Source organism: Lissotriton helveticus, chromosome 5_1 (genome assembly GCF_964261635.1).
Source record: "Lissotriton helveticus chromosome 5_1, aLisHel1.1, whole genome shotgun sequence".
Lineage (NCBI taxonomy): Eukaryota > Metazoa > Chordata > Amphibia > Caudata > Salamandridae > Lissotriton > Lissotriton helveticus.
This window is the reverse complement of record NC_136065.1, coordinates 32226206-32247525: the sequence shown is the minus strand read 5'-3', so window position 1 is coordinate 32247525 and position 21320 is coordinate 32226206. Positions and strand designations below refer to the sequence as shown.

General features: G+C 44.4%; 1 protein-coding gene across 1 annotated transcript in view; it reads right to left on the bottom strand.

The window, feature by feature from the left end:
* LOC144752366 (E3 ubiquitin-protein ligase TRIM39-like) overlaps window positions 1-21320 on the bottom strand; it is a 296195-nt gene that overhangs the window by 190370 nt on the left and 84505 nt on the right. Inside the window, exon 2 of the mRNA XM_078640300.1 lies at window positions 3793-3888. Coding sequence (XP_078496426.1) covers window positions 3793-3888 — 96 coding nt within the window. The remainder of the gene's footprint in view (window positions 1-3792; window positions 3889-21320) is intronic.

The window sequence follows — 21320 nt, the reverse complement described above, 5'->3', positions numbered from 1 at the left end:
AGAAAGTGGGGCTAGGAAGATTCAACCGCTATACAAGACTGTTTAAAAATAGGTCATTCCCAGACGAGGTGTTCGGAGATAGAGTAATGGAAAGCTGGATGAAAAAGGGGGTAACAAGCATTGGAGATCTGTGGGGGATCCAGGGTTTGGCTACCTTTTCGGAGATATGTACTAAGTTTGGTTTAAATAATAAGGATTTCTTTAAGTATTTACAGATTAGGAGCTTCTTAGGGAATAAGCAAGGAGGTCCGGCTGGCTATAATAAAGTAGAGATAATGGAAAAAATAAGACTAGGGGGGGACTGTTCCATAAGAAGTCTATATGCTAGCTTTGTGTCCGGTATGCAGGACGATTTGGATAAACACAGTGAAAAATGGGCAGAAAAGCTGGAAGGAGAACTAGGGTGGTTCCAGGATTCTTTGGAGCTAGGATGTTCAGTGTTGTGTTCGGCATCTTTACAGTCGCAGCACTATAAAACTATATACTCCCTATACTACACGCCAGCAAGGATAGCGAAATGGGGAGGAACAGAGGGTATAACCTGTCCGCGTTGTAACTCAGCAGAGGCGGATATAATACATATGTTTGCATTATGCCCACAACTACACACACTGCTACGAAATCTTGAACATTTTATGGAGGCTTCACTTAAGATCAAGTTGGAACTTAAGCCAGTCCACATTCTTTTAGGAATAGTACCAGAAGAAGGTGAACATCATGAGTTTGTTTTTTTGGCTATGGCAGTATATAGATTGTGTATTGCTAGGGCATGGCTAGACCCTAACCCCCCGACTCTACAGGTTTGGTTGGCTAATTTATTGTCCTCATACAATCTGGAAAACCCAATTTATGCAAGGAAAGGTAGGAGGGGGAGGGAAAGAGGGATGCGGATTTGGAAACCAATAGCTGATTGGCGGTCGGGGATAGGTTAGGATATATTTCAAGAAAATCATACATTATGATGGACAGTGTTTGAAAAGATGATTAACTCTGAAATGTTTTTTTTTTTCTTTTTTTTGTGTTAAACCGGATGTTTTAAGCCACTGAGTGTACACTTATACATGGTGTGTTGTAACCTAAATCTTTTTTCTTTCTGAATAAAAATAAGTTTAAAAAAAAAAAAGAATGTTGCGGATTTCCTACGGAAACTAGGTTTTAACTATAACTATCTACTGGCGACCGCCAGTAGATAATATATATATAAATATATATATATATATTTATTTATTTATTACCTACTGGTGGTTGCCAGTAGGTAGTTATAGTTAGGACCTAGTTACCATAGGAAAATTGCAACATTCTTTTCCCAATAACTTTGGTGCTGATTGACGAATCTCTGTGAAATTTTCAAAACTCATGGGGCAATCCGGTCCGCTCTTATCTTCAAATTTTCAGGGTGATTCCGCAAACGGGGGCTGAGAAAAAGGGTGTCCCATAACGTGTTTCCTCCATCTTAATTTCCATAGAAAACTTTAGATACGGCTACAACCCGAACTACTGAACGGAATTACACCAAATTTAGCAAAAAGGTAGCCCATGCTTCAGAATGAGCCCTTTTTGTTAAATGGTGTAAATCCGTTCAGTAGTTGCTGAGTAAATATATCGATATCTAGAGGCATGGAGGATCCACACACCCTCCCGATCACGAGCTTCATGCTAATTGGCTGACAACATTCCAAACAAGGAAGTGTTGGCAGGTATCTTTCCAATATCCCCTTCCTCTTTTTCTGGGTTGTTCTCCTTGTGCTTGCCTTACGCGGTTGCCTCCTTTTGTAGTTTGGGCGTCCGTTTTTTTGGACTGTCTTGGTCTCAATGTTGTGCGTCGCTCTTCGCATAAAAAATTGAGTTTTTCACCTGATGAGGGTATTGATTTTTTAACCGCCCCTGTTGCGTTGCGTATTTCAGATTCTGACTCACTGTCCCCAGAGCTAATTTCCGATTGTGATGTATTCATAGCTGGTCTTGCGGGTATTTGTGTGATTGCCCCCAGCTCTGAAACTTCGATTTCCTCAAGGTGTCGTAGCGTTTGGCAAAGGTGAATATCTGCCCTAAATCATAATCACATTTGTCTCTTTGAAATTTATACGCCTTTCTGGCTTTAGTTTTTTCCTCCTCCTTCTTTAGACGGATTGTCATCTCACCTCTTAGTTTATCTTTATCTTCCTTATTGTCAAATTTTTCCAGCTCCTCCTATATATATATATATATATATATATATATATATATTTATATATATATATATATATATATATAATGTTGTATGTTTTTCATGTATTTAATATCATGAAAAAAAATACAACAATATTATATGGAAAACGACCTTTACAACTCGGTCAAAACACTGCAACACATTTACATCGCTGCTTTTACAATGCAAGTCTTTACAATTACTTGCGCTGGATAGCGCTTTAGACTTAGGAATAGTGTGATTCACTATTCCAACACCTTCCCAATTGTTATGTAGGCTGGAGTTGGAATAGTAAATCATACTCTTCCTAAATCCAGGGCCCTCCAGCGCAAGTCGTTGTAAAGACTTGTGTTGTAAAAATAGCAATGTAATGTACCTTGATCTAAATGATCGTGTTGTATCGTCATACATCCATTTTATATGTATATATAAATAATATACAATATACAATATTGTTGTATTTTTTTTATGCCACTAGTGTGAAACACTATTGTATTCAATAGTTTTGTAGTTACTGTTATAAGCATAGGGAAACAATAGTTTTGTAATCGAGTTTTTTTGTCACAATATTTCTGTATCTTGAAATTGCTGTGTTCAATATTGCGCCAGTGATCCAAGGGGAGAGCTGGAGGTGTAAAGATCAGGGAATTCAAGCTCAAAAGAGGCAAACAATATGATACTTGTTAACTTTTAGCCTGAAAGTCATTATGTATTATGATAGGGGCCTCAAAAGATAGAAGTGGTCTTACACTTTAGAGACCGGGACCTAGTGTGACAATGAAAGGGAAGCAGTGAAAAATTAATTAGATTCACATGGAAGGAAGATACAAAAATATTTGCCCACTAAATCAAGAATGTTATTTTGCAAACTCAAATCAATTCCTCTTATTTCTGCTTCTTCAGCTTCTACTTTGTATATTTCTCTGACCCTCAGATATTGTGGTGACTGGGAAAAAGGTGCTTCCATTTCTGTAACCCTCACCATAGATTCCTGAGTCTCTCTTGTCATCCTTCAACTCTCTGTCCCCCAACTCTGCTTCATATGGCTCACATGGCATCTCTTATGTCTATGACCTCCAGATTTGCTTCTAGTGACACTCCTGGGAGACCCAGTTTTCTGAATTGAATCTCTGCTTCTTGTAACTCTCAGGTCATTCATGTGTCACTGGCTATGAGGTACCTCTTTCTAAACTCCACTGAGTAACTCTTGTGTCTGCAGTCCGTCTCTCCTTAGTGTGACACTTATGGGATTACTTGTTTTTCCCAGTTCTAATTCTTAACCCATCTCTTCATTTTATGACACTGGGAAATGCCTCATAAATTTGGCCTACTCTTCTCTTTGTGTAACTCTCAACTGATCAAGTTGAGTCTTGCAACCATTGTTGCTTCTTATGATCCTTAGAAGTATCCAATGTGTCTAACCTCTAACTATGCTATATTTGATTCTCAGAGAAAGCCAAAGTCTCTCACCTCTGTACTCTGATTTTCTGAAATTATCACAGCACCAGTCACATTAATTCTAACTGTACTTTTTGAAACCTTCATATCTCTCTTCGATATGCCCCGATACCCTCCACATATACAAGATCAGAATTTCTTCTCACCTCCAGTGCAGATGCTGTACTGCTTTCCTCAGCTGTCCACAACTGCAGTTCTTCCATTTCCTCACTCAGTTTCTTCTTGTGGATGCTGAATGTTTTCTAAAATAAACCAACAATAAAGAATACAGATGAGCAGGGGATTGTAGGGCGATGTCCACAATGGATCAGCATTAAAAGGGATTTATACACTTGAGCAAGGAGACTATCTGTCGTTCTATCTATCTATCTATCTATCTATCTATCTATCTATCTATCTATCTATCTATCTATCTATCTATCTATCTATCTATCGAGAAATTGGGTTATTATCAGTTGTGCAGGATGTGAGTTCTGTGCAAGTAATAGGTCCACAAGTATTTCCTTACTGTGAACCAAGTGCCCCATTGCAGCTATTGGGTTTATCAGGGTAGCAAAGCAGAGCAGTCCAAGGCCTACTCAGGGCAAGTGGTGTGGGCTAGTAATCTAATTCACTGGCATGCCATTATAATACTCAATGATTCATTGAAAAAGGAAAAATACATTTATTACCCACACTACTGGATACTACACATTAAATTACAAATATGTACATCAGGTAGGTGGAAATACATCTGGTGACTTTCTGAAATTACATTTGACCCCTTGTAGTTATTGGCACCCATAATCATAACCTTCCCCACCTATACCAGATAGAATACCACAATACAAGAAGGTGTCAATAAAGTAGTTCTACAGTAGTGGAGGTGAAGCTTCGGCATGGACTACGATGGCTGCTCCTTGATCTAGTTCCATTACCATGGGCACCATATTTGGATTGTAACCCTCACTCCTGAAATTTCCTGAAGTGGCCATTTTATGAGGTGATCCGAGGAGGTCCAATGGGTAACTTAATGGCTGCAGGAATGGCTGCAGGAATGGCAGTGGAGGAGTGGCAGAACAACGACAACTGCTTAAGACACTACTGGCTGCCCTGCATCGTGGGACCTTAGGACAGATACAGCCAGAGGATCTTGGAAGCCCAGTCAGAGTAGTTGCCCATAGGATCTGGGCAGCTCTGCATGAAAGCTGCGAGTGAGGCAGTGAGCCTGTGTGAGATGACCTAGTGACATATTGGGCACCTGGCAGCAGAGTCTCCTCCGCTGTGCGTGAGTGTGGGGCCTCTGGGAGTGCAGAGGATACAAGGGAAGCATCCTAATAAAAGCTGGACTTCTGGACTCAGCCCAGGTAGGACCCGCCGCTGAGCCTGGTGAAGGCAGCTGAGAGGGTCGGGGTGTATGGAGAGGGCAACGTTAGTTAGGCCCAGAAGGTTGCAGACGCTGAGGGGACTTGTGGGCTAGCCCCACCCTCTGGGCCATGATCACCGCCTGAGCAAGAGACGCTATTGATTATAGGCTTCCCAGATTAATGACCATGCCGCAACAGGGGAGTGTACAAACTGCCTTGGCATCCCAGGTTTTGTGAAGCAATAATGCAATAAACGCTAAACAGGCTTTTATGACTTTTGCAGATAAGACTAAGAAGAGAATGGTCCCTATAGTAACATTTGGTGGGACAGAGCTGACACATGCAGCACCCTGGCCATGCTGCCCGGTGTAGGTTCCTACTAAAACCTTCCTCATTACTAAGCAGTTACACTGGTAAATTTTATATCTGCTCCTACCTGACAAAACAAGATCACTAGTATGTACCTACATCACAACAACTGTACATCGCCCAGAATATCCATTGGGGCCCCTACACACACCCTATTAGAGAATGCGCCTGCAATCTCAGTGCATGATTCCCTCACCACTCATTTTCACCTATGCCTCCCAAAAAACAGAAACAGAGGATAGTTACACAATTTGTAGGTGCAAGCACTCAACTTTGAAGGAACGTAGTAGCTAAACCCAGAGAGGAGAGCACAGCGTGAAAGGAGAATTGTATGACGCTGATGATTGAGGACCTGCTCACCAGCTGCAGAATGAGCCTGTGGGGGACTTCACGGCAGAGCTCAACGGTCTTCATTTTAGACTCTGTGAAAAGATGGCCATGCTGGGGTCAGATGTGGACATGGTAGGAACTATGATTAATGAGGCTGAAAGTAACCAAGAGGCTGCTCATGGACACTTGCACAGCTCTTAATACTCAAAAAGAGGCACTCACAAGAAAGGTCGAACACCTCAAAAATCGATCTAGGAGACACAACATATGCATTAGGTGTCTTCGTGAAGAGGTGGAGGGCTCAGACTTCAGCTCTTTTTATGGAAGTTTTTTCGTTCTTGTTAAGTACTGATCCCACCTTGATTATACTAGACAGAGTGCATTGTGTGGGCCCACATTGATCGAACGGATCAACTAGAAACCATTGGATGTGTTTGCCAAATTTCACAAATTCAAGAGGAAAGTACAGGTCCTGCAAGCAGACTTCCATGGATGAAATCCAGCGTGGGGACTCTTCCTGCACGCTTTTCCAGGATCTTGCCTGAGCATCGCTTCTTAGATGGCAAAAATTCATAACAGTCACAGACCAATTGCGCAAGAACAACATTAGATACAGGTGGCTCTACCTATTCTGTATCACCCTTGACCAAGGAAATACATTGCACCAGACCTCGCACCAGGTGGCACTTGCATAATTGTTGGGGATTACTTTGAGACAACAGGAGCTGAATAGCTAAATTTGAGGTCTCCAGGACAGGGGTGATAGCCGATCAACATCCTAATGTTAGGTCCTGAAACAGCATCAGACCAGTATCCTAGATACAAACTGTGAAACCACCAGTCAGAGCCTTAGAGGCTGTGCTGCTTTCTGCTCCTCTATGACATCTCTAACTGAAGGTGGAACTAGTGTTCTCAGCCAGGCCACAGGCCTCAAATGGACCCATCCCAGGCTCATACAATCACCTATCCTTCACCAAGCCTATCTGTCTTGCTGGCCTATGTATAATGAAGGTCTTCTTTCCTACAACAGATTTTGCACAACCTACCTGTAACTATCAGGGGTGTATGCCATTGTCAGAGCCTGCTTCATGTTCATGCAGTTTTGACTGGTGCTTTAGTTCGAATGTAAACTTACAGTAACATTTATTGTGGGACTTTCCCAACTTTCCCAGTAAAATGACATTTAATTTCAATTTGGTGTTCACCGACGTTTCAGCCCTAAAATGTTTAAAACTCGCTGTTATCCATACATTTCCCAAAATATTCTTGATGAATATGCTCCAAACTCTCCATAAAGTTATTTTAATTTGTTGGCACATGCAAACATCTCACATATCTAGGCCAGCTGCATACAAAACTCTCTCTGTAGTAGAGGCTCTTGCTGTATTGGATGCCTCTCAGCCTCAGATATGCAGTCAGAATAGACCTTCATTAGGTCATAAGTTAATTGGTTGTCAAGATGTCAGACACAGATGTAGGCTGAATGTTCCTGAGGACTTTCAGGGTACTGGAAGACTCATAGATGGATATTTGCATCTACACATAGCTGAATTAATGGGATATGTTCAACTCCACATAGATGAATTAATGCCATACGTGGCTTAGTACTTCAGATGAATACCATTCAGGTTCCAAAAATAAGTTAAACAAGAACTTGAAAGCCTGCAAAAGCAGGACACCGTGGAACATGGGGTGTCTCCAATTATGCCTATCCATAAACAAAATGCAGGGAGCAAAATCTGAACCTGTTTCAACAGGCACCACCAGAATCTTGAAATTCAATGAGAGATACACATGGCAGCATGCATTCAGGACATTATAAACGAAGAAATCCACTGAATGATGCAAGTCATGTAGCACTACAAGCACTTCCATCTATTTGTTAACAGGAAGCATTTTAACCTCGTCACATCGAGCCTAATTTCCATTTTTAGGACCCAAAAAGGACTATTCCTCAGAGGATTCCATCTACAAGTTTGATAGTTTAACATTGCCCACAGTCTGGGTAAGAACAAGGGACCTTATTTAGGAGAAGTGACGCATCGCTGCGTGAAAGCAGCGATGCGTCACTTGTCAGTGCGCCCTCCTTGCGACATGATTGATGCATCATATTTACAGTATGACGCATCATGTCGCAAGGAGTTAAAGATACGTCAGTATTTCTGACGTATCTGTATGGGGCAAAAGTGACGCATTGCTGGAGTGTCACACAAAAGTGACGCAACTCCAGCAATGTGTCCTTTCACATGGGGCAAGCCCCATGTGAAAGGACCTGTGTGAGGCAGGCGTAAGATATTGATGCATTTGCGTCCTAGAAGTGGCGCAGTGAAATCTCTTAGATTTCACTGCATCACTTCTACGACCCTTTCTTGCGTCAATACGCCCCCCCCTTGCATACATTATACCTGGCGCAGTTATAATGTGGCGCAGGGGTTTACAAAGTGACGCATCTACCTAGATGAGTCACTTTGTAAAAATGGCGCAACAAAGCGCATTTTTGTACGCCACTGGTGCATAAAAGTGAAGCACAGACTCATAAATGAGGCCCAAGAACTCTACTGTTTTTGTGTTCGGATTTCCGTTTGACTTGTGTGATACTACACCATTTGCTGCAGAAGAATACAGTGACATGTCGTTCAGCAGGCATATCCATATTCAATCAAAAAGAAGATAACCAAACAAGCACACAGAGATGATGCATCATTACAAGCAGTCTCAAGCATTATAGAAACATAGAGACCTAGAACAGATCCACAAACTTTACAATCAAAGTTAAATCATCAGAGCTCAAGGTTTTTAGATATGTCCATAAAAAACAAGAAACTCACTAAACTAATTCTGAGGCGCACCCATATAGTTACCCCCAATATCTACAGAGGCATGAGGTCATCCTGGCGCATGAAGGACCACCAGGCATATTTTCCACCAAACGTCTCACACAACAAAGGTCTGGCTCCAATCACTTGACTTAAAAAAAGACCGAGTGAAAATGCTATGTTTGCCAGACCCTTGGGAAGGATCAATCTCCAGAACTGCTATAAAAGTTTTTCACTGCCTTCCTCTTTGTGGAAGGAGGTGGCAAATGATTTCTTTAGACCCATAGCCAATGGGCAACATCTCTTGGTGGTGATGGATAAGTGCTCTTTGCAATGGATTTTTCCGCCATGGCAGCTGATGTAATTATTCCAGCGCTAACCAAAGTATTTGACATGTTTAGCACCCCTTCACTAGCAAAGTCTAACTATTTAGGTTTAGAGTACAGAAAAATCACACCATTCTGACTGCAAACCAGTGGCACTTTTGAGAGGGTTATTGTAGTTTCAAGAAGGCATACAAAGTGGCAAAAGCTTCTAATTCATCGCCACCCAAGCTTTATATGTCAGACATTGGCGGACTACAGAGACACATCTCATAACACCACACGCGTATCAACAGCCAAACTTATGTTTGGGAGGAAGCTAAGAACCAAGGGCCTGCAACATCTCAGCAGACCTCTTCTTCAGCTCTACCGCAAGGTGAGAACTCAGGTTGACATATGTAAAAAAGATGAGCTCATACACAATGAACTATGTTATCATGATTAACATTTTGAGAGTGATGAAGGCACTGCTGAGTTTTTCAGGCAGTGGTGAAGCTGATTGCAGTTCTGTTGCTTGTGGTATGGCGTGTGATTCAGACTGTGATGTTGAAATGTCATCCAAGGTATCATCAACTCCATCCTTTTTACTATTTTCATCCTCTATCTAACTTCTCTGTCGGTGTCTCCACAGCTTCTGCCCCTTTGATCTATTCATCTTCACCCTGTTGAAATGTTAGGCCTCCAGAATGATGTTTTACTGCCTGACTGGTTCTTATACTTTAGCCACTCATATTTGGTCTCTGCATGATAATCAAGATTCAAACAAAATAAAACTGTTAAGCGTCATTCATGTTGTTTGCTATAGAAGAGGAAGTGATAGAATTTCAGCTTTCAGAAAATATGAAAACAAATGGATAGATATCCTTTAGTGTACTGGCCAAGGACCGAATACTGATCTAGAACTGCACACATACTTGAACGATGAAGCAGTAGCAGCTACCCTTAGTTTCCCCCGTGATGTTAATACTTATGATTCCCACCTTTGAGGCACTCATAAGTACTGATGATAAACACATTGACCCATTCAATGGTTTTCAATACAATGTGACAAAAAAAGAATGTATTATGTAGGGATCCTTTGTAGGATTACATAAAATGTACTTCAGAGACATTTTCTTAAGTTTGCGATGTTTTTATGATGGGTTTCTGTATATATATTGCAATGCGTTATACTTCATTAGATATACTTTTTGTTCCAGGGTATTTTTTTCAATGTCATTCATTGATTAGTGGAGACTATATCGGAGCTATGATAGAATAACACCTATTGGAAATTGCTCTTTCTCCAGGGTCACCATAAACTTTTTGCCTTCCGCCTCCCATTTTTCTGACCTGGTTTTGTTGGATTTTGGACTCAGAGCTCTTTTTCACTGCTATCCAGTGCTGCAGTGCTTGCGACATGTATATTATAGTGATAATGGTGTATCCACAATTGGAAAACCTAGTTTACTTACAAGCCACTAGTAAGATACAGTACATGTGCCCAGGGCCTGTAAATGAAATGCTACTAATATACTGCAGTACTGATTGTGCCATCCACTTAAGTAGTCCTTTAAAGATGTCTCAGGTCTGTCACTGCACAGCTTGTGTGTGCAATTTTTTTTCATTTCAACCTTACAAGTTAACCTACTTTCAAGGCCCAAACTCTCCTTTTTACTTCATATAGTTGATCCCTAAGGTAGGCCCTGAACAGCCCATTGGCAGGGTGTATTTAAAAAGATGGACAAGTACTTGTAAGTTTCACATGTCCTGGTAGTGAAATGCTCTTAAATGTCATTTTTATTACTGCAAGACCTATCACTCCCTTAGGATAAGATTGGGACTGACGTATTCCATCTTATGAGTTAAGTTCCATTTAGGAAAAGATAGCAAACCAAATTTAGTGTCTCTGGAATCACAAATTAAAAATACAACTTATGGTGAAGTTAGCTTTTAGATTGTGGTTTTGAAAATGTCACTTTTAGAAAGTTGGTATTTTCTTACTTAAACCATTTGGTGCTTTTCTGTTTTTCTCTGGAATACACGTCTGGGGGTGATTACAGTTGGTTTCTACACACAAGGAACAGTAGTTGTGACTTCCGAGTCATCTGCATGCTGTTAGATCCTCCTGAGCAGGAGAGAAGGAAGGAAGGAAAAAGGAACTGACACTCTGCACCTGAAAGGGCTGAGTCCAGTCCCCACACAAAGGACTGCATATCCTCTGGGAGTGAGTCTAAAGTCAGGGCAGGAAAGGCATGGTATTGTGCACTTCAAAGCATCTGTTTGAAGTTACCCTACTTCAAAGGCCAAATGGCTTATAAGTATTATTTCTCTCACCCGACCATTACAGAACACTGCTGGAACTAAGGACATTCTACCAGAAAGAAGTGCTGCTGTGCTCTAGGAGGGAATGCCACTCTGCTAATCTGCTTTGATGTGTTGATCTGCCGCTTCTTGACTAGAAATGAGAAGGTCTGAACCTGCTATCGACATTCTGAACCTATGTTTCTCCAAGGGCTTGTTGGATTGCCTCCTGTTGCTGAAGTCTCAGGGATATCAAAGACCAGTACCTGGACTCTACTTGCTGTAAGTCTAGCTTTGCCAAAAGGTGCCAATTCACTCCAGGGTCCCTGGAAGTGAGTTTAAAATGCTGCATTTGGCAAGAACCTGCGCATCAACATTGAACCAACGCATTGCCTGCTGTGAGATCGGGATCGACGCGTCAACACCACTGCAAGGTCTGGAACTGGTGCACCGCACTCGGCACCGCTGCAGCGCCTCACAAATCATTGCATCAGGAACTAATGCATCGCCATCACAGCATCAAGAAGATCGATGCATTGCCTCCAGCATGAATTAACCCTGCACATGGCCTTCAGAACTACCGCACTTCAGCATTGGAGTTTCGTCCACAGAACCAACACATCACTATTACTGCGTGGAGAAATCAGTTGCAACCTGAACTATGTGGAAAGCATTGACGTAACTATCTCACCAAACATTTCATACTGCGACAAAGATTAAGGTACTTTTGCTCAGCGGGCCCTGCGTGGGTCCCGTATCCGGACTGTGCCTCATCGTGAAAGGCATGAACTCTTGACCTTGCCATGGTGGAGCACGACCCTGTTTAACCCCTTAGGCACAATTTGCATCTAAGCGCTATTTTGACAACTATTCTTTAAAATTTAATTTTTGCAGTTTTGGTCTTGTTTTGTTCAGAATACAATAATCTATTTTTCAAACAATTGTGGAGTCTTTTTGTAGTGTTTTCATTGTGTAACTGCTTGATGTGTTGCACACATGCTTTGCACATTGCCCCTTAAGTTAAGTCTGCCTGCTCTGGGGAAAGGTACCATAGGGTGAGCACTGGTTAATTGTTGCTGTGTATCCGATTTCCCCAGATTAGGATTGTAGTTCCTGCTTAGACAGATTGTATATTCCGCCAACCAGAAACCCAATTTCTAACAACACTCAATGGTCCACACAGTACCTACGATTTCAACTCAGAGTTTGATTCCTTCGGTCAACCATTAAATGTACTATATCCAATTTCAATTTGCACCTTTAATCTAGTCCTCCAGACAGTTTTCTAGGTCTCTGTTTTAACACTGCTTAGTAATGATTATGTGTACTTTACTTGAGCTACGATAAAGCAGCACCCATCGAGTCCCAGGTAGTTTCACTTTGGGGTTTGATACCTGTTGAAAAATCGCCCCTCTCTGAAGGGTCACTCCAAAGTATTGCCTTTCTCCTCCACTTTTCCTGACCTCAGTTTTGTTGGCTTTAGGACTCTGACCACTTTACCATTGCTAACCGGTGCTAAGGTGCATGTGGTCTCTTCACTAAACATGGTAATATTGGCTCATACTCAATTGTCATATTTATTTTACTAATAAGTCCCTAGTAAAGTGCACTGCTTGTGCCACCTACTTAAGTAGCTCTAAATCTATGTCTCAGGCCTACCATTACATAGCCTGTGTGTACAGCTTAAACTGACATTTTGACGTGTTGAAATTAACCTTTTGCCAGGCACTAACCTTCTGTTTTCATATATATAAGTCACCCTAAGTTAGGTCCTGGACAACCAGGAACAGAGAGCAGGGTGCAATGTATTTAAAAGTCAGGACAATTACTTTTAAGTTTTACTTGTCCTGGTAGTGAAAATCTCTCATAGTCGTCTTTCAGTACGGCAAGTCTATCTCTCCCATAGGATAACATCGGAATTACCTTATTACATTTAATAAGTGTGATTTCCAATTGAGATGAGATAAGACCTTCAAGTCTGGTGTCTCTAGAATCACAATTTAAAATCACAACTTATGGTGAAGTTGGATTTTAAATTCCAATTCTGAAAATGCAACATTTAGGTAGTTGGTATTTTGATACTTTAGTCATTTGATGCCTGCTGCCTGTCTCTGATCACATGTCTGGGGTGTGTGACAGTTGGGCTTTGTGTACTCCTCCTAGACAGACACGCACAATGGGAGCATAGGTGCGAGTTGATGGGCCATCCTGGGAAGTTAGGAGGGAGGAGTTCGGCACAGTCGCAATCACACATGAATAGGATGTGTCCTGTCTACACACAAAGTGCTGCATAACCTCCTGTAGTGAGTCTGGACCCCGGGCAGGAAGGGCAGAATCTCTGTGCACTTCGGCGGTACGTCTATGAAGTCTCCCCCACTTCAAAGGTATATTTATTTTATTTTATTTATAAAGTTTTATACAGCGCGTACTTGACCCAAGAGGGTATCAGAGCGCTTTACATTTAGAATCGTTGAGTTACAAGAGCATAACCACTGAACCTCTGACACCACCACTTCAGTACACTTCTGGACCTGTAAAGACTCTGGGCAAAACCAAAGGGGATGATGGATGGAGCATTGACAATACAAGCACTCACCCCCAGTCAACAGATCTGGGTTTAATCCATCACCGTTCTTTAGCCCACTGTGCCACCCCAGTTCAGATATGGCCATATGCAATCAGTTCGACCCTATGCCTCATGGGAACAGTCCAGCCCGAACTGCCAAGCCATGCCTTCCCTGGACCGGATACAAGCTTCCTAGGACCGGTTTCTGGCATTCCAGCCGTCTTCAGCCAGGCTTGCTTGAATCCAGTGGCAAAGTGAGCAAGGGACTCATGTCTGAGCATACCCTGTCAACTTATGGCGAACAAAACCAAACCAAAGGGGATGATGAACGGAGCATTGACAATACAAGCACTCACCCCCAGTCAACAGATCTGGGTTTAATCCATCACCGTTCTTTAGCCCACTCTGCCACCCCAGTTCGGACATGGCCATACGCAAATCAGTCTGACCCTGTGCCTCATGGGAACAGTCCAGACCGAACTGCCAAGCCATGCCTTCCCTGGACTGGAAACAAGCTTCCTAGGACCGGTTTCTGGCATTCCAGCCGTCTTCAGCCAGGCTTGCTTGAATCCAGTGGCAAAGTGAGCAAAGGACTCACGTCTGAGCATACCCTGCCAACTTATGGCGAACAAATCAAAACCAAAGGGGTTGATGGACGTGGCGTTGACAAACCAAGCACCCATCCCCAGTCAACTGATCTGGGTTTAATCCATCACCGTTCTTTAGCCCACTCTACCACCCCAGTTCAGACATGGCCATATGCAAATCAGTCTGACCCTGTGCCTCATGGGAACAGTCCAGCCCGAACTGCCGAACCATGACTTCCCTGGACCGGAAACAAGCTTCCTAGGACCGGTTTCCGGCATTCCAGCTGTTTTCAGCCAGGCTTGCTTGAATCCAGTGGCAAAGTGAGCAAGGGACTCACGTTTGAGCATACCCTGCCAACTTATGGCGAACAAAGCCAAACCAAAGGGGATGATGGACGGAGCATTGACAATACAAGCACTCATCCCCAGTCAACTGATCTGGGTTTAATCCATCACCGTTCTTTAGCCCACTCTACCCCCCAGTTCAGACATGGCCATACGCAAATCAGTCTGACCCTGTGCCTCATGGGAACAGTCCAGCCCGAACTGCGAAGCCATGCATTCCCTTGACCGGAAACAAGCTTCCTAGGACCGTTTTCTGGCATTCCAGCTGTCTTCAACCAGGCTTGCTTGAATCCAGTGGCAAAGTGAGCAAGGGACTCACGTCTGAGCATACCCTGCCAACTTATGGCGAACAAAGCAAAACCAAAGGGGATGATGGACGGAGCGTTGACAATACAAGCACTCACCCCCAGTCAACTGATCTGGGTTTAATCCATCACTGTTCTTTAGCCCACTCTGCCACCCCAGTTCAGACATGGCCATATGCAAATCAGTCTGACCCTGTGCCTCATGGGAACAGTCTGGCCCGAACTGCCAAGCCATGCCTTCCCTGGACCGGAAACAAGCTTCCTAAGACCGGTTTCCGGCATTCCAGCTGTCTTCAGCCAGGCTTGCTTGAATCCAGTGGCAAAGTGAGCAAGGGACTCACGTCTGAGCATACCCTGCCAACTTATGGCAAACAAAGCAAAACCAAAGGGGATGATGGACGGAGCGTTGACAATACAAGCACTCACGCCCAGTCAACTGATCTCGGTTTAATCCATCACCGTTCTTTAGCCCACTCTGCCACCTGCTTTGTTCGCCATAAGTTAGCAGGGTATGCTCAGACGTGAGTCCCTTGCTCACTTTGCTACTGGATTCAAGCATGCCTTGCTGAAGATGGCTGTAATGCCAGAAACCGGTCCTAGGAAGCTTGTCTCCGGTCCAGGGAAGGCATGGCTTGGCAGTTCGGGCTGGACTGTTCCCATGAGGCACAGGGTCAGATTGATTTGCATATGGCCCTGTCTGAACTGGGGTGGCAGAGTCGGCTAAAGAACGGTGATGGATTAAAACCCAGATCAGTTGACTGGGGGTGAGTGCTTGTATTGTCTACGCTCCGTCCATCATCTTCTTTGGTTTTGCTTTGTTCGCCATAAGTTGGCATTGTATGCTGAGACGTGAGTCCCTTGCTCACTTTGCCACTGGATTCAAGCAAGCCTGGCTGAAGACAGCTGGAATGCCAGAAACCGGTCCTAAGAAGCTTGTTTCCGGTCCAAGGAAGGCATGGTTTGGCAGTTCGGGCTGGACTGTTCCCATGAGGCACAGGGTCAGACCCATTTGCATATGGCCATGTCTGAACTGGGGTGGCAGAGTGGGCTAAAGAACGGTGATGGATTAAACCCAGATCAGTTGACTGGGGAGAGTGCTTGTATTGTCAACGCTTCGTCCATCATCCCCTTTGATTTTGCTTTGTTCGCCATAAGTTGGCAGGGTATGCTCAGACATGAGTCACTTGCTCACTTTACCACTGGATTCAAGCAAGCCTGGCTGAAGACGGCTGGAATGCCAGAAACCGGTCCTAAGAAGCTTGTTTCCGGTCCAAGGAAGGCATGGCTTGGCAGTTCGGGCTGGACTCTTCCCATGAGGCACAGGGTCAGACTGATTTGCATATGGCCATGTCTGAACTGGGGTTGCAGAGTGGGCTAAAGAACGGTGATGGATTAAACCCAGATCAGTTGACTGGGGGTGAGTGCTTGTATTGTCAACGCTCCGTCCATCATCCCCTTTGGATTTGCTTTGTTTGCCATAAGTTGGCAGGGTATGCTCAGACGTGAGTCCCTTGCTCACTTTGCCACTGGATGCAAGCAAGCCTGGCTGAAGACGGCTGGAATGTCAGAAACCGGTCCTAGGAAGCTTGTTTCCGGTCCAGGGAAGGCTTGGCTTTGCAGTTCGGGCTAGACTGTTCCCATGAGGCACAGGGTCAGACTGATTTGCATAAGGCCATGTCTGAACTGGGGTGGCAGAGTGGGCTAAGGAACGGCGATGGATTAAACCCAGGTCAGTTGACTGGGGGTGAGTGCTTGTATTGTCAACGCTCCGTCCATCATCCCCTTTGGTTTTGCTTTGTACGCCATAAGTTGGCAGTGTATGCTCAGATGTGAGTCCCTTGCTCACTTTGCCACTAGATTCAAGCAAGCCTGGCTGAAGACGGCTGGAATGCCAGAAACCGGTCCTAGGAAGTTTGTTTCCGGTCCAGGGAAGGCATGGCTTGGCAGTTTGGGCTGGACTGTTCCCATGAGGCACAGGGTCAGACTGATTTGCATATGGCCATGTCCGAACTGGGGTGGCAGAGTGGGCTAAAGAACGGTGATGGATTAAACCCAGATCAGTTGACTGGGGGTGAGTGCTTGTATTTTCAACGCTCCGTCCATCATCCCCTTTGGTTTTGCTTTGTTCACTATTAGTTGGCAGGGTATGCTCAGACGTGAGTCCCTTGCTCACTTTGCCACTGGATTCAAGCAAGCTTGGCTGAAGACGGCTGGAATGCCAGAAACCGGTCCTAGGAAGCTTGCTTCCGGTCCAGGGAAGGCATGGCTTGGCAGTTCGGGCTGGACTGTTCCCATGAGGCACAGGGTCAGACCTATTAGCATACAGCCATGTCTGAACTCGGGTGGCAGAGTGGGCTAAAGAACGGTGTTGGATTATACCCAGATCAGTTGACTGGGGATGAATGCTTGTATTGTCAATGCTCCATGCATCATCCCCTATGGTTTTGCCCTGTAAAGAATCTGCCATGAAGAAGGAATGCAGTGCTGATGAAGGTCGTCCACTCTTGCTGGACTACTTCTTAGCTGGACTTCTGCCCTGCTGCTGATATGCTGCCGGCTGTACCCCTCAATGGGTGTGAAGGACTGGGCCTGCAATACTTGAATCCAGAGTAACTCCAAGGGCTAGCTGGCTGGGCTACTGATGTGATGTTCAGGGTCATGACAGACATGCAACCTACCAGCTTCTGCTCCTAGACTCTGCGATCTGGAGTGTGACCTGCCAAGTGGTGGCAACCCACTCATGGGCCCTTGGAAGTGGCCTCAGGTGCTTTCTAAAGCAAAACCCATGCGTCCTCTGTCAAAGTGGTGCACCCTCCTGTTGCATGGATCGGAATCAAACACATCGCTCCTGTTGCATCATCAGAACTGGAACATTGCTTCTGCTGTGTGGATCGGCCTGAAGCATCGCCTTCCGAACAACCACTGATAAGATACTCTTCTCGGTGCAAGGTTTTGGCATCTCCATCGTTATCATCCTCGACAATGAATTTTCACATGACAGCAATTCGCTCATGGCAGCTGGCGCATTGCTGGTGCTGCGCGGATCTGGATCAGCTCATCGCTACAGCTGCCTGGATTAGCACTGATGCATCCCTCTGGCTGCACCCGCTGTCCTCGAACTCGATGCAGCCACGATTGAGGTACTTTTGTTCAGCAGGCCTCACTGGGTTCCTGTATCCAACCCCTGCTTCATAGTAGTTGGCCTGAACCTTTGACTTTGCCCTGGTTATGATATGTTATGTTAGTTAGTTCTTATATAGCGCAGGTTCACCATCAGGTCTCTTCGCGCTTCTAGAGGAAAGAATTACAACAGACAGTGCATTTGAGCCGGAATGAGCAGCCTTAATTTGTGGTCAGTGCCTCCAAAAACAAGATCGTTTTAAGTTTTTTCCTAAAAGGAAGGCGATCCGGTTCTTTACGCAAATTTCCGGGAAGATTGTTCCAAAGCTGTGGGATCAAAATGGAAAAGGCTATCCCACCCTTGCGAGCCGAATTGAACCGTGGGATAACCAGCTGGCAAGCAGCAGAGGAACGAAGAGCCCGAGCAGGAGTGTAACTCATCAGGCGATCCCTGATGTATACTGGGGCCTGTCCATAAATGGCCTTATGGGCAATGCAAAGGCCCTTAAAAGATGCTCGCTGCCTGATAGGTAGCCAGTGTAGTTTGGAGAGCAATGGGGAAGCATGGGACCGTCTAGGTAGATTAAAAATGAGGCGCGCCGCATTGTTCTGCACAACCTGTAGCCTTCTTAATAATTTCCAAGGAAGGCCGATGTAGAGGGCATTCCCATAATCCAACCTGGACAGTATCGTGGCAGAAACAATGACCTGAAGGGAGATAGTGGTAAGAAGAGGGACAAGCTTCCGCAAACTCCTCAATATCCCTGTGCAGGTGCCAACCACTGCTGACACTTGGTTGTTCATAGAGAGGTCGGCGTTGATTTTGATGCCCAGACTTCTGACCACTGGGACTAGGGTAGGAGTAACTCCTAATTCCCGCGGCCAAAACAGGTCACACCAAGGGCTGTTGATACATGGAACAGCCAGAATTTCAGTCTTGTCTGGATTTATTTTGAGTGAGTTGTCAGTCATCCAGCTCGCTGCAAAACGCAGCACTTCTTGTAGTTATCCTGACTGACACTAGTGTTGTTGATCCGTACAAGTAGCTGAGTGTCGTCTGCGTAATTGAAAACCAGGCAGTCCAGCTGAGCCAGACTCTCCACCAGCGGTTGAAGATATAAATTAAAGAGCAGAGGTGACAGGGCCGAACCCTGTGGAACACCGCATGTCAGGGAACCGGTGATCGATACCTGATCCCCCAACTGTACCCTCTGCGTTCGGTCAGTCAAGAAGGATTCGAGCCATTGAAAAGCAGGTCCCTCTACCCCTACATTAGCCAGGCGAGACAAGAGAATTTTATGGCTGACCGTATCGAATGCCGCTGAAAGGTCTAATTATTCTCAACTCATCCAAGACAGATAGCATCACCAACTCCGTACTGTGGTGAGCTCTGAAGCCAGCTTGTCTAGGATGTAACACTCTTTGTTCCTCAAGAAAGATGGTCAATGTCTTGAGGACATGTTGTTCAAGTACTTTGGCTAAGTACGGAAGCTGGGAAATCGGCCTATAATTCTTGAGGACAGAGGTATCTGCCCCTGACTTTTTAAGTACGGGAATAACTCTGGCCTCTTTCAGCACAGGAGGAAGGTAGCCTGTATCCAAGGAGGTATTCAGTAATTTAAGAATGGGACCTTCTAGACTCGGCAGAGCCAGTTGGAAGATTCTTGGTGGACACGGGTCTGCTGGTGAACCTGCTTTCACCCGGTTTGCCAGTAAGAGTAAGGTTTGAACATCCAAGGGAGGAAAATTGGCAAGCCGAATTTCAGGAGGAGGGGAGGCTGTGGATTGAGAAGGGAGGCCACGGCTCAGAGGGGAATTTTCTATTTCTAGGAGGATGTCATCAACTTTTTGTAGAAAAGAAAACCTGGAAAGCATCACAGTCAATAGGAGTAACTGATTACTTTGCCTCCTTATTATGACTGAGTTCTTTCAAGATTTTAAAGGTATTTTTTTGCTATTTGTAGCATACTGGATTCTACCCTCATAATATTCAGCCTTCCTTTCTGTGATTGCATGTTTGTAGGAAGAGAAGATAGATTTATATAAATTAAGATCTTCTGGCTTATAGTCCAGCCGCCACCTCCTCTCGGCTTGGCGAAGCTTTTTTTTTTAAGTCTCTAAGTTCATCATTAAACCAAGGGGCGCCGTGCTCTTGATTTCTAATTTTTACCTTTCTCATCATCTATTAGGTCAAGGGCAGAACAAATAGTAGCCGTAAGTTGGTCATTCTCTTGCGCCAAGTTGCATGGATGGGGGTAGGTACCAATAACTGCATCAAGGGCAGAGGCTAAGTGGCTAGCTTCAACCTTCTTCCAATCGCGAATTAATCTCCAAGCTGAAGGTGACCGTAGTAGCTGGCAGTCACTCGGGACCCAGCAGCTCAGAAGAAAGTGATCAGACCAAGCGCACGGGGTAATTTGTAACTGTGTAGCCAAGGGCAGTGACGACCAAATAAGGTCCAGAATATGGCCTTTAATGTGTGTGTGACTGTCGAATAACTGGCAGAAGTCAAGTGCTTTCATCGTAGAGTCGAGATAACGTACGGTGGGATCCTTCGGAGCACTGTCCAAGTGAAAGTTAAAATCACCTACTATTAAAAGTCTTTTGTAACGGGTACATAGGTCCGTAACCACTTCCATAAAGAGGTCTGTGAAAGTAGGAGGGGACTGTGGGGGGCGATAGACTACCATAAATAGGAGGCAAGAATTTTAAAACAAAATCTTACCCCTAATAGGTCTGCCCCCTCAAGATGTTCAGCAAGGGCTTTAATAATCGTGAGATGTTTCTTGAAAATAATGCCCACTCCTCCTCCTCTTTCATTTCCCTGCCTATTGAGCCATAGTGCTTCATAGCCGCCTGGAAGGGCTGCAATGATATCCGGGGCTGAGGAGTCCCCTAACCAGGTCTCCGTAAGAGCCAGGATATCAATATCGCTCTCATGAAGCAGGGTAAACAATTCTAAATGGTCCAGCTCGACCAGATCTCCCAAGTAAGTCCTTCCGAGTGGTATTTTACAGTTATTCATTAAAAATTGATATATCAAGTTAAACTTATTGGATGTTTGTCATTTGGTCTTGCTTTATTTATTAAATTAATGACTATGTTTCTAACCTGGTGTAGCATTTTTTGAGTGTTGTTTTCCTGGCACTTTTTGCACGGTTCTCCTCACTATTTTTGCTTTTTTCCTCCTATGTTTTGATTTCGTTTTTGAAAGTTTTAGGACTTTGGGTACATTACCACTGCTGACCAGTCTCAATTGCTGTCTGTCTCAAATGTATTGATGA